This window comes from Capsicum annuum, chromosome 3, assembly GCF_002878395.1.
Source record: "Capsicum annuum cultivar UCD-10X-F1 chromosome 3, UCD10Xv1.1, whole genome shotgun sequence".
Classification (NCBI taxonomy): Eukaryota; Viridiplantae; Streptophyta; class Magnoliopsida; order Solanales; family Solanaceae; genus Capsicum; species Capsicum annuum.
The window spans coordinates 26,770,569-26,784,978 of record NC_061113.1 but is presented as its reverse complement, the minus strand read 5'-3'; the positions used below and the strand labels follow the sequence as shown (position 1 = coordinate 26,784,978).

The 14,410-nt window shown below is 35.4% G+C and overlaps 1 protein-coding gene across 3 annotated transcripts; it reads right to left on the bottom strand.

Annotated features, from left to right (window-relative positions):
- Nucleotides 1-6,105: 6,105 nt before the first annotated feature.
- LOC107864079 (protein FAR1-RELATED SEQUENCE 11) lies at nt 6,106-14,102 on the bottom strand. 3 transcript variants are annotated; one of them, XM_016710344.2, is made up of 6 exons: nt 13,942-14,102; nt 10,747-11,800; nt 8,537-8,980; nt 7,620-8,442; nt 7,251-7,375; nt 6,106-6,571 (listed from the first exon to the last, which is right to left on the bottom strand). In XM_016710344.2, exons 2-5 carry the CDS (start codon nt 11,713-11,715, stop codon nt 7,299-7,301), a joined length of 2,313 nt encoding a protein of 770 aa, XP_016565830.2. In that variant the 5' UTR covers nt 11,716-11,800; nt 13,942-14,102; the 3' UTR covers nt 6,106-6,571; nt 7,251-7,298. The 3 variants fall into 3 exon arrangements, with proteins under 3 accessions (XP_016565830.2, XP_016565829.2, XP_047265174.1); XM_016710343.2 differs by having other exon boundaries at nt 6,106-6,664; nt 13,942-14,101; XM_047409218.1 differs by lacking the exon at nt 6,106-6,571 and having other exon boundaries at nt 6,964-7,375; nt 13,942-14,101.
- Between the last annotated feature and the right edge of the window lie 308 nt (nt 14,103-14,410).

Sequence of the window (14,410 nt, the reverse complement as noted above, 5' to 3'; positions counted from 1 at the left end):
CATGTACTTTTATTTCTATAAGTTTTTATTGTGAATCAAAGCATGAACAAAGTTTCTTAAATAATTTCATGTATTATTCGATATAAGAGTTAATTATTTGTGTGACTGTCTTGCTCTATATTTTTATTGATAGTTCGTCTACTATATTGATTAAATGTTAATTAAATCGGACTGTTCTCAAAAATTACGAGAAGATAACTTTAAAGTATTAGTTATTTGAAGCATAAAAAAATGTTTTGATTAGATATTGAACTTAGATTATGTTTAATACCTTAGATTTATATATTTTGTAGCCCAAGTAAAGCCATTCTGATAAAAATTGAGTACTACTTTTTTGATAGGACATCTGGTGCATTTTCTGTAGTATACACTTAAAAAAAAAAAAGAGAGAGGATGAAGGTATTAAACAATAAGAAAGGCAAAGCAACATGGGTTAGTTTCCAATGGATGTTTTTAGCATTATTGTTACCATTTTTTTTTGGGTTCTTTTGTCATGTATAACTATAACATGGAAATAAACCTCCATCATATAATGTTTTATAGCTGAAGCAGCGGTAGGTTATTTTCGTAGTGATAATGGGTGAGAGGAATTGTTACGGGTGTATACCGTAAGCATCTATAGGGAGTATATATATGTAGTTGTATGTGCTATGAGTTGTGTGTAGTAGGTTCGGTTCGCAACATATTTTGAGATCGTCATTATGTTCTGTGATTCGAGTTGCAAGTATTAACATGTTTAAAAGTTTTTTTTATTGAATAATTAAATTGGTAATAAAGTTTGTATTGTTCCAGTTCATGTCATATTGAGTTAAAATTAATCTGTATTTGTTTTAGTATACTTGGTAATCCTAATTGGTTTGGTCATCAGCATGAAGCACTTGAATGGTTTATTTTGATTTCCAATGTGAGGATGTTTATTTTCAGCATGACTAAAGTTGATTAAGAATGAGGTCTTTACTAAATTAGTTAACTAGACTTAGAGTAAGTTAATTTGAGCTATACGACTCATTAGGGTGTTAATATGTACGCAGATGGTTTATATTTACTTAAAATCTTTTGTTTTTATTCAAGTAATGAATGGAGAATTTATTTTTTTCAATCACATTTTGGTTCATTTTGATACATCGGTATGGTTATGCTGTGAAAATTATTTTGTCTAATAAACAATTAAGATTGAAATTAGAACTTAGTTAATATGTGTGATGATTGGTTTCTCCATTATTCGCTCATGTCGAATAAATAATAAAATATGTATGCGTCATTAATTAACCAAATTAATGTAGTCATTTTAGTAGCATAACAATTTAATTTATTTTGCTTTGTATTTTCAATTCGTTGTTTATTTGAATTTGAATAAAAGGAGCGTAAAATATTATTTTATAATGATAAAAATTATAATATCAAAAAATTAGACCAGCAATACATAAAAATATGACTTAGAACGCTAATAAGATACATTATTTCTCAATGTCTAAGCTAATGCAGCCACTTCCTAAAGAATTGCGAGAATAATCCATAAAGAATAAATTTAGTTTCTTGATCAAAAGAAATAATTAAAGTTTAACATACAAGTGAAAATTAACGATGAAGTTGGAACGCCCTGCTACCGACCATTCGTTCTAATAAATCTAACTTATCATTTTAAAATCGATCTAATCGAGTTGGGTAGATTCTGAACATATTAGGTGCTTATTTAGACTTTGAAAAATGGAGCGATCCATAAATTCCTCAAAGGCACGAGAAATATACCAAAACTTGTGGTGAAGCCGAAAAATACTCCTATCGGTAAGCCACACACCAATATAATAAATAAATTAAAAATAAATTAAAAGCGGGAGACAAATAATTTTTAGGCTAGCAAATATCATATATCCAAAAGATTAATTTAAGCCAGACGTAAGTCATTAAAGCGACCGTGCTAGAACCACGGGACTCGAGGGGTGCCTAACACCTTCCGCTCGGTCAACAGAATTCTTTATCCGAATTTCTAGTTCGCAGACCAAAAAATTTCTTGGGACACTCAAACTCAATTTCAAGTGGCGACTCTGTAAATAAAATAATCCCTACTCAAAATGTCACTTTAATTGAAAAAACTTGTTTTCTCTAAAACCAAATTCCCTAGCGGGGTTGGAGGCGGTGAAAAATAGGGGTATGACATTTGTCAATCATCAAAACTACATATCGTAGCCAACAGAGGTTATATATCCTTTGTGGATGTCCAGTTTTTTCTTATTCACAACATATTGAACTAATTTTGTTCATTATGCTTTATATGTATTAAAAAATTCATTCTTGCATTCAGATTGCAAATGTATTTTCTCAAAAAGTTTACAGTTTTATGCATTGAAAATGTAAATCATATGTAAATTGAATGTAAGGCTGATAAGGAGAGAGTTGAAGGGATGCAACTGTGCACACATAAGTTTCAGCGACATAAATGGTAGGGTTTTTATAAGAAAAAAAAATGATATATTGATACTACATTTGAAATCATTCCCATGAAAGAACGTGGGGTATCATTTGGTATAATTTTATTTATGTTTGAGAAATCAATCGGTCACAGAACATTTTTTTTTAGAATGAGGATACGTGGATAAAACTCACTTCCAACTCGGCCAAACAACATTTCACCGGCAGGACAAGGAAAATTGCTAAGGAGAAATGAATTAATTCTTTTAGGATGAGAACACGTAGTGCATACCTTTTAAGTGATCATCAATGTATCCAGCCTTATGTTAATAAAAAGTTATGTAAAGAAACAAATTATGACTTCTTAAAACTGAAGTATTTAAATAACATTTGAATGGTGTTCAATGAAAATTTATTTTGAGACTTTAATGTAGTTTTACATAAAACTCGAAACAAACTCCACAATGCTGATCTCGTTCTCATGTGTTTTTTTTTCCCAGCCTATAACGCATGATAGGTAGAGACAATTTTATTCCACCACTCACTAGATACAATTGTTCAATTTCCTTCACGTGTGATTAAGGGTAGCGATGGTATTTGGTTTTTAATTTTTGATGATGACAAAGGTTATACCAAACACCGAATTTTTTTTTTTTTTTTTTTAAATTGGGGGTAGGGGAAGGGGGGTTACAATGTGGGGAATCGAACCCTCACCAACAAGGTGGAAGTTCAGATAACTAACCAACTAAACTATTAACATTCCCCTAAAACACTGAATCGATTAATTTGATTTGATTCAATTTTTTCAATTTCTATTTGGTTCGATTCAATTTTGCTAATTTGATTTTTTTTGACATGAGCTTGATTAATGGACTATTTTTCTACTTATAAAATGAGCTACTTTTAAAAATAAAAATAGACTATATTATGTTTTTTAATTCAAAAATGAAATTATGGATGATTTTCTTTTTTTGGTCTACATGCATACTTTTTTGGACAATAATATAAAATCTAAGATTAATACTTCAACATTGAACAAGCTTCCTTCTATCTTCTAAACCAACATTTTCCGTGCTTATCTTTACTTCCATAAATGAAGTGTCATGTACTTATTCGCTAACGAATCAGTAGGATTGACCAAAGAATCTGTTCGAATTGGACTATTGCTCTGTATTGTTGGTAGGATAGCTTCAACTCGGTAGAAAAATGAAAACCACAACTTCAAATTTGGTATCGCATAACCAGAACTATATAATTGAAAACTAAATTGAACATAGACTTTTTTTTTTAAAAAAAAAAAAAAGAAATCTAATCAAATTGAGAAATCGAAATCAAAAAATTAAATTAATTTGGTTCGATCCATTTTCTCGATTTTGTGATATTTGTGTCAGGACATCTCAGTAAAATTAGTGGCTTAAAATAAAATTACAATATAAAGTCTTAAGCTTATACAAATACGTAGATGTGAGCATAGGTGGGTTGGTCTAGGCCCTCTGTCCTTCACTTGTGGTGAACGTTTGAATCACATTTCCTTTCCCCTCCCGTCCAAAATAAAAAATATAAATACACAGAAACAAAGAATTGCCTTTTTGTGACTACATACTTGTGTTTTTAAATAAATAATCTTAAATGGCATAAAGTCTTTAGCTATCTTCACATAGTAATTTTAGTTAATAAGATGTTATTTATGTATTTGCAATACATTATCTTGAATGTTGTTGTAAAAACTTTATTTATTAATAAAAAGATTTGAGTTATTTGATTTAAAGTTCTAAAATATTTTTAATAAAAGATAGATAGTTTTTCTTTATTACTGTACTTTTTCTGAATAGAAATTTTGAACCTCTTTTTAACCATCTTCAGTTTTTTAAGTGACAATAAATTATAATTCTAAAAATCTTCATTAAAAATTTTTGGGACCTCAATATTTTGGGATTCAAATTAAATATTTTACCAGTTTTATTTTATCCTTGAGTCTTAGTGTGTGTATGTGTGTGTTTGGGGTGATTGGGTTGGGGGTGGGGGTATATATCCTTTGGGCATGTCCCAGTTTTTTGTTGTTCACAACATATTCAACTAATTTTGTTCATTATGCTTTATATGTATTAACAAATTCATTCTTGCATTCAGATTGCAATTGTATTTTCTCAAAAAACTTAAGAGTTCTATGCATTGACGATGTAAATCATATATATATATCGAATGAAAGGTTGACCAGGAGAGAGTTGATGGGATGCAACTGTGCGCACATCAGTTTCAGCTTGAACTATAAAAATGGTAGGGTTTTTATAAGGAAAAAAATGATATATTGAAACTACATTTGAAACCATTGCCATGAAAGAACAATGGGTCAATAAGCATGATATATAAGGAAAATAATTATGGTATATAGTTTGGGATAATTTTATTTAATGTTTGAGAAATCAATGCGGTCACACAACATTTCTTTAAAATGAGGACACGTAAGCGAAACTCTTTCAACTCCAGCCACATAACATTTCGCCGGCTGACCAGGGCAAAATAGCTAAGGGAAAATGGGTTAATTCGCGCACCGTCTAATTAAAGGGTATATACGTACCATTTTTAATAATTCGGGAATATATACGTACCCAAAATTGGACAGACTAGATATAAATAACCCAAAAGTATATAACAAAGGATATTTACATATCATTTTCAATAGTTCGGAGATATATATAAACTTTATCCGATTCGTGTATAAATATTTTAGAAAATACTTTGTGCATCTGATTTTAGTACCATGAATAAAACACACAACAAAAAATAATCTCTATTACTAATCCATGTATAAGTAAGTCCTGTCCAAGTTTTGGGCGTAAGCTACTAAGGGTGGGGCCAATGCCAAATGTGGGAAATATGGTGGGGATGAACGTCGTAGAAAGCACTGGATAAAGGTTAAAAGAAGGGTAAAGTAGTTAAAGAACAAATCCCCTGGTTCCATTATCATCATTGTAAAGAATTATACTAATTTTTAGGATGGTAGAAAAGGAATTGTTTTAGTGTCAAGCACAAGCATCGTCTTCAAAAAGCAAAAAAATGAGATTCCTGTTAGCCCAAAAGGACTCTTGTTGCTCTCCTACTAAATACTTTGTTGTCTCACACTAATCAAGAAATGGAAAAGATCCAAAGTCATAGTTAGTCGTTTGAGAAAAGTTTAATCCGAAATTAAGTAGTAATCTTAGGAAAAAATAAGTACTAATAAATATTTAATTGCAAATCAAGTAATCAAAAAGAGTTATTGATTTGATGGCGAATTCAGAACCCATAAGCGTTTTTTATTTGATGACAAGTTCAGAATTGATAAGCTCCATCTCTACTGATAGTGCTTGGTAGTAATTTTCGTTTGCATCTTTGGTCTAAATTTCCAAGACAAAAAGACAGACTATTGAGTATCAGGTAAAGTTGTTTTCATGTGACCAGAAGATTATGAGTTCAAGTCATGAAAACAACCTCTTACAGAAATACAAGGCAAGACTGGTACAATAATCCCTCGTGGTTTGACCCTTCCCCAAAACTCATGCATAACGGATACTGAACTACCCTTTTTTAAATATATATAATTTCTCAATAGAATGCTCATAGCTCATACTATTGATGAAAATACAGTAAAACGATGCTGAGGGCAGCCAATTATTAATGAAGATACAGAAAAACTATGATGAAAGCAGCCAAATTGAAAGAGTATGAAGGCAACACTTGGTGAGCAAGTGTAATATATTATTCCTTCTTACTCAAGAGACATTAATAAATAATCCATGCATAGGAGGATTTGCGTAAGGAGTAACCTTTCGGCTATATGAAACTTTGCTTCAAAACTCATCCAACTTTACCTTTTTAATACCACCATCAACGATCCAATTTAACCCTCCCCTTTTTGTCTTTATAAACATTTATTCCCATTAAGCCAGAAAGGCCACAAATAAAAGTTCATCCACTTCTTCATTTGCTTCACACCATCACCTTAGTCCTCTTTGGTGTTCTAATATAATGGCTGCTGAGAAAGCAACTTGTGGAGCTTCTGAAACCTACAACACCAGCGGTTGCCTCGAGCAGTGTGATGATGGTGAGACAACGCAACAAGATCAAACCAAGGCTTCGACGTCTGAGTTCCGGTTTTTAGGCAAAGCATTGGCACATAGAGCTGTATTTGGTGCAGGCAGCCGTCGAGGAAGAGCCAGAAAGGTTAGGAACATGAATGATCTTAAGACATTGCCAAGCAGGCTGAGCAAAGTTTCTTTAGCCAATGAAGATCAAAATTACTAGAATGTTTCATGTCATCGCGTTATGGCACCCCAAGTGTCAATCAAAGCATTAGTATCAGGTAGTCCTGTAAACCCCCCCAACCCCCAACCCTGGGGCAGCAGGGGGAGGGGGGGTTCTCTAGGGGTTGGAAGGTCACCCGAACCTCGCCAAAAACTACATTGTATATATAAGGTGATTTTTTATTTTATTTTTTTTTACCTATATATATAGATTTTGAATCCCCTGAACACAAGACAAGAGGTTTGACTCAGTAGTTTAGGAGGTTCGAAATTTACCTTGAGGTTCAAGTTCACTGCTTGCTTATAAATGTTGTTTGAATCGAATACAAGTATTAAATCAAAAATCTACAAATGATGGCTAGAACAGATCTCCAACTAGTGGAATGTAGACCTGTGTTTTCATACATTACTCAACTTGTACCATTGAACATTTATAAGAACAAACACAGAGTACCATTGCCACAGGATGAAGGGAAAAAAGAAAGAGAAAAGAATCACGCGTATCTTGCAGCAGTAGCAGTTGGATTTCAACTGAAAACCAATATTATATCAACTAACCTCGTTCTTTGTTTTCCCGTTGAGGCGTGAAAATCATAGCACTACATCTTAAATGCTTCTTTTTTCTTCTTCTTTTTGGAGTTGAGATTGGTAGGACAGAAATAAGAACACGGCCTCTTCGGTCCCTGAAAGAAAGACCTTCAGTTGTTAAAAAGAATGTTGGTCAGAAAATGGTGTTCCAGCATGTTAGAGTCGAACTTTTGGGTCACAAAAGTTTTAAGTTATTAAAACATTTAAACACTGAGAGGAGAAACTCTGTCAGCCTATGAACAGAGGATGGTACATATTCCCTACTTCCTCAAAATGCTAGCTCCATTTCACAACATTCCTACTATAAAAAGCCAAGTCTATCTCCATTCAAATCTTCACCTTCCATCATTGGACAATCATTTGCATCATGGCCATACTGCCCACAACATGGAATGGAGAAACGCCTCCTCTTTCTGTAAAGATCCAGTCCATCTCTGGATCCTCTCTCTTTCAACTTTGACAAATTTATACACTCGTGAGGGTTGCAAGTGAAGCTTTGACCAATGCCTTCAGAATCCTCAACCTCTGCAAGAATTAGCGAGTCCGATGGGCTCGCATATGCAATACCATTACCCCCATTGGATGCTGTAGGAAACCCCTTAATGCGAGATAAAACTGTAGAAACTTCATCACAAACAACATTGAGGCGTTCTTCAGTTTCAACTGATTCATTAATCAGCGTTGAAATCATGGACTGCAATAACTGAAGTTTTCCCATATGATCACTTGGTAGAGTAAAGAGTGTGGACTTAGCCAAAGAGGAGGTAACTTCACGCCAGCGCATGGGCAGATATTGGTCTGGAATGTGAAAACAGTTGTTTGTTGACAAAACACGAAGCACATGCCTGCAGAGAATACCAGTAAATTCAAAATTATGGCAGCTACAGCTAATGAACTCATCATGCGGAACCCAGAGTACTTTGTAACCCCCATCCATTTCCTTATGGTGTCTCACAACAAAATAACTTTCATCTACCATCAGTGATGCGTACTGTGGTGCAAAAACAAGCTCCTCTTGTAGTTTTGAGAAGGCATATGGTGTAAGAACAGTTGCAGCATGAGATTCTATTGGTGAACCTGTTTTCAGGAAAACCTTTTGAACATTTCTCAGTACCTTATGTTTTGCTCCTGCTTGATCTTTAGCATCTACAACACGAGCAACCTGCAGTATGCACAGTTATCAGGAAAATAACTGAAGAACTATTGACTAATAATTAAACTTGCTAAGAAACAAAAGGCAAGTGAGAATCTCACACCTGCTCCACAAAATTATCAAGTACAGATTGAGCACTCAAAATCCTCTGGATATAAGTATTCATTGTCTCAGACTGAAATGTACTCGTCATTCCAGCAAAGAAGAAAGATCTCAAAAAAGGCAGCGCCCAGTATGAACGTAAAGCATATAAACTGGCAATGTGTTTATTTCCATCCATCCTATAGGTTTCGACCATCTCATTCCATCCCACTTCGTATTCCTCAATCGAATGTAAATTGTAGAGGCGATGGAACTCAGCCTTCCAATTATCATATTGGGATCCCAGAAGTGTGGAAAACCAATCTGAAAATCTCGAAATTATATTCCAAATGCAAAATGCATGTTTTACTCTCGGTATTTCGGTGGCAATTGCTTCTTTGAGCCACAAATTTTGATCAGTTAAAATGGTTCCTGGAGCCTTGCCATTCATGAAGCCCAAGAATGTCTAGCACCAATTTAAAGAAACAAGCAAAACAAACATATTAGCGTGGAACCACAAGAGTTGCAAGCTATGGATAGAAAGAAGCATCTCAAAGATATCTGCAGTTGTTACAGCTAAGCTAGCAGCTTATACATACTAGAATGGAACCTGATGCCCATAACAAACATATAAAAAAGGGCAGCCCGGTGCACTAAAGCTACCGCTATGCGCGGTGTCCGGGGAAGGGCCCCACCACGAGGGTGTATCGTACGCAGCCTTACCTTGCATTTCTGCCAGAGGCTGTTTCCAAGGCTTGAACCCGTGACCTCCTGGTCACATGGCAGCAACTTTACAACAAATTAAAAAGATAACAAACATACTTTACATAACAAACATATGTAAAAACAAAAAATGATAAGGAGAAGACTGGTAAAAAGATATAAATAGTGAGCTTTGTATCATTAAACAAAAAGAGGAAATTCGAAGAAAGATTGACGAATCGTCATTGGGCTAAGAATATTAAAGCAAATTATAAAGCTCAAGCCAACAAAGGCTATGATTTATTAAGCAAGAGATCTTCCAACCTAAGTTGCTCGGACTCAGGCACGGGTGTCCATTACGGGTACGGATCTAGAGGATCCTTCACGGTCTCAATTTAAAGATGCAAGGATATGGATCTAGGAATGGAAACGGGTGCGGGGAGTAGGCGAAAAATAATTTAAATATCTAAAATAGAGTTATAAAACATAAATTATGAGATATTATGTGGAAAACTTGAGGAGAAAATATTGCTCAAGAAGAAAATCCTGAAAGGGGATAAAAAGAAAAGCAATAATATTGAAATTTCTATATACAAGGTATTCCATTTTCTTCGAAAACCTTAGGCTTTTGTTTTGATTACAGAATTTCTTAAATCTGTCCGGACTTTCCCGGTCGAATTTGGTCAAAGTACCCTAAATCGGTTGACCAGATCAGCTACGGATCCCACAACCACACCCACACCCATCCCACACACACACCCACACCCACACCCACACCCACACCCACACCCACACCCACACCCACACCCACACCCACACCCATGTTGTGTCAACACGGATGGGGCACTGAAAGTGAAGAGTCCGAGTAACTTAGCTTCCAACTAGCTACAAGTTGCAACATGTTTTTCTTTTTTGACGAAGAAAATGATATATTCTTCTTTTAAGATTATAAAATATTTTGTGTATATATCAGCTGCACAAAGCCTGTGCAACAACAATAATTACGCCTGAAAGACACTCTTATTCTTTATGATTTTTTAGTTTTTGGGTACAGCCAAGGACACCCTCTTCTTCTTCCATTTCTGATGTCTCAAAACTATTTGGCTACTTAAATATAATCTTTTGAACTACAAGAATTAAACAACATAAGTCAAATTTGGAATCTATCTGATGAACTTCTTCGTTAATATATTTTGCATACTAATTGCAAAATTTAGTTCAATAATTTCCTTTACCAGCAGTTCACACAGTTACTCGAAGTAGCTCCATAACATCTGAACTGATGGATAATTCTTTTTCCTTCGTAGCATATGAAGTAGTAAGAGCAAGGAGCAAACTCGTATTTTTTGCACTACTTTCATCAGGATTTTCTGGGAACTACCGCAGACTCCTATGATAGGCACATGATAGGCATTTCAAGCACTTGAAGCTTATTGGATACTGGAAATTAAGTGGATTTAAAAAAACATCTAACACTTTATAAAAGGGAATAGTACAATGGGACAGAAGCAAGATTGCATGGCTTCATACCTTCAAGGCCCAGGAGAAAGACTGCAAACTTTCTTCTCGTAGGAGGACACAACCAAAGAAACAAAGACTTCCATGGTTATCCACTCCAATCCATATCCCAAGAAGCATATCATATGCATCCAAGCGGTGAGTAGTGTCAAATACTATGGCATCACCAAAAGCCTCATACAACCTCATTGATGAAGCATAAGACCAGGCAATATGCTCCAACCTGTTATTACAATCTATCTTATAGTCGTATTTAAATTTCGGTTCTTTGTCTTTCATCTCCTTGCACAGTTTGAGAAGGTCAATAGGGTCATTATCCTGGTCCACATTTCTAAAAGATTGTAGCAAGCTTCTGACATCAACCTCTGTGAAGGTTAAACAACCCAACTTAACACCCTTCTCTAGCTCCATCAACCTCAGCATTTGCCGAACTGACATCCCAGCTTTTGCAAACATGCAAATGCGACTCTTGTCATCAGGAGACATGGTGCAGTAGGCAGGAATAAGCTGCACCTCAGTTGACCTTAAAAGTTCATGATTATGAACATTGCTGAACCCTGTAATCCGCCATTCGGGGACATTAAAATCTGCTCTATTAACAATTCTCATGAATGCTTGGCACCCACAACGTGATGATTTTCGATTCCTTTGCAGCTTGCCATCTTCTGAAGGCTTTAGTTGTGGATAGCCACCACGATGGCATGTAAAATCTCTTCTTGTAATGCCCCTACCAACCCCATCCTTCCCCCGAGTACGATGACGTCTAATTGAGAAGCCACATTGCTTTGCAAAGCTGCAGTAAAATTCATACGCAGCATCCTGCGATACAAACCTCTGGCCAATGAAAGGGACAAGGTTCACGGACGTTTGTCGTGATAAGATTGTGTCCTCAGGCATTTCCTCAACAGTACCAATATCATCCTGAGATGAATCTGTCCCATTTTCAGATGTTTCGTTTGCTATGTTTGTTATCTCGGTCATTTCCCAATTCTAGAAAAGTCAGATTATGGGTGATAATACCATCTTCACATGCTATATGCATCCAATAATGCACAATCACAGCAAACTGTATGAAACATCCAATGCTCCACGGAGGAGAGGAAAGAGGCAAAGAAATGATAAGTATCAGAAGGCAAACAAAAAAAAAAACTGAAAACAAAAGAGGTCATGAACGTACTAAACCACTCAGATTTTCATAGAAGTGCTCAAAATTAAGGCATGATAATCAACATTATCATGCAGCCTGTAAAAAAGTTTCTATTAGCACCTCTCATCTATGTTGCTCGGACTCTTCAAAAAAAACAAAGGATAGGTGTCGTATCCTCCAAAATTAGTCCATTTTTGGAGGATCCGATACATGTGCAGCAGAATTTTTGGAGAGTCCGACCAACATAGCCTCTCACAAATACAAGCATTGTTACAGGCTGGTAGCAGGCTTCAATTTATCAAATATTCTATGAATAGCAACTATACCCTATGGTACATGGATCCTTCATTTGCCTTGATACACCCATATTGAAAGATACTTCACGAGATTTTTCAGAATACAATAAAAATAGTCTCAAAAAAAAACTACACATATCAATATCAACAACAACAATAGACCCGTCTAGAAAGGGTAGAGTGTACGCAGACCTTACCACTACCTCGTGGAGGCAGCGAGGCTATTTCCAAGAGACTCTCGAACCAAGTGCAGCAAATCCAAGTACAAGGGGAAAACAGTGAGGAAGGCATAATAGTTAATAAGGAAAGTGTGCAGAGCCTACATGAAAGAAGAATAACAACAACAAAATACTATGGTAATCAAAGCACAGTAAACAACATATGACGATAGAGATCAAAGCAAGAACTACAAGGATGCGACTGATACTACGACAGACGCCAACAACCCGACACCTTCAAAACACAAGACGACACTCTACTCCATACTAATCTTCTACCCTAATATGCGACCTCCACACCTTTCGATATAAAGTTATGTCATCAATAATACAAAGTTGTGTCATATCCTATCTAATCACCTTTTTTCAAACTTTCTAGGCATACCTCTACCTCTCCAGTACCCCATATAACCAGCCTCTCGGACCTTCTCATCACATGCCCAAACCATCTCAATTGCGCTTCCCCCATTTGTCCCCCACAGAGGCCACTCCCACCTTTTCCCGAATAACCTCATTCATGATCTTATCACTTCTAGCAATGCCTACACATTCATCTCACCATCCTCATATCCACAACGTGCATCTTGTGAATATGGGAGTTCTTAACTGGCCAACACTCCACCCCATACAACAAAGACGGTCGAATCAACAGTCCGTATAACTTACCTTTAAGCTTAGATGGTACATTTTTATCACATAAAGACTCCAGAGGCAGGCCTCCACTTCTTCCATGTCGCACCAGTGTGATGCGTGACATCAGCATCTATGTCCTCACTTCCCTAAATTACAAACCCAAGGTGCCCAAAACTCTCTTGGGGATAAGTTGTGTATCAAGCGTCACTTCCACATCTGCCTCATGTATCGTATCACTGTATTTGCACTCAAAATATCCCGCCTGCTCAATGTGAACCCTTTAGACTCCAATGTATCTCTCCAAACCCAACCTATCATTAACTCCATTTCGAGTCTCATCAATCAATACTATGTTATCCGCAAATAACATACAGTGGCATGTTATTTGCGGACATGCCAGGTAACTAGTACGGTCTTACAACTTGTTTGGATGGTTGTTACCTACTGCATTGTATTTTCTTTTTAATTTAAATACGATGTTTGTTTTAATTGTTACTTAAATTTTATTACGCATCATTAAATTATCCTTAGGTAACATAGAAAATTCTCATTTTTGTAACGACCAATTTGATGTGATTGCATCGTTGACTTATTTTATTTCCTTATTGTCTTTTAATTTTATTTAATACTCCTATTTTATCATTTGTCCTACCTTTTTATAGTAGCTCTACCACATGCTGATGTGTGATATTATGTAACTACGAAAAATCACGCAATCTATCCAAAGTTCCAAACATTGTATTTATCAAAACAATACAATACAACACAAGATTATTTTGGAAAAGAACAGACAAAATCAATCAATTCTATTAATTTTACTAAATTAGTTCCTAAAGTAAAATATATATATCTGACCATATAGTATAACAAACTAAGCTTTGAACTCCCACTAAGAATAGAAGAAGAAGAATACCTTGGAGAAGTTGCCGGAGAAGGCGAAACGAACGCCGGCGGGAACCACGGCGGCGGAGCAGCAAGGAAATGGCGGAGATGAAATAGGCACGAATCGACTGAGCAATCTGTAAGATTTGGTGAATGGCAGGTTTACCCTTGTAGATCATTTATATAGGTTGGGGTAAAAATGTAAATATGCAGTCTTATCTCCGCCAAAAGGAATATTTTAGTAACAACAATTATACCAGGGTATTGTAGGAATTTTGTTAAACTTTTTTTTGGTAATGAGGAAATTTTGCTCATTAAACAAAAACTTATTAGAGAGTAATACAAAAGGATTAAAATATCACTTTACTATATATTTAAAAAAAAAAAAAAGTTACTCCATTTCACTGTGAAGTTCATTTTCCCCTCAAAACTTACCTTAGGCATGCCGCGAACATATTTGATGTTTGAGGCATTCATTTTATGAGTCATTTTCTCCCTTC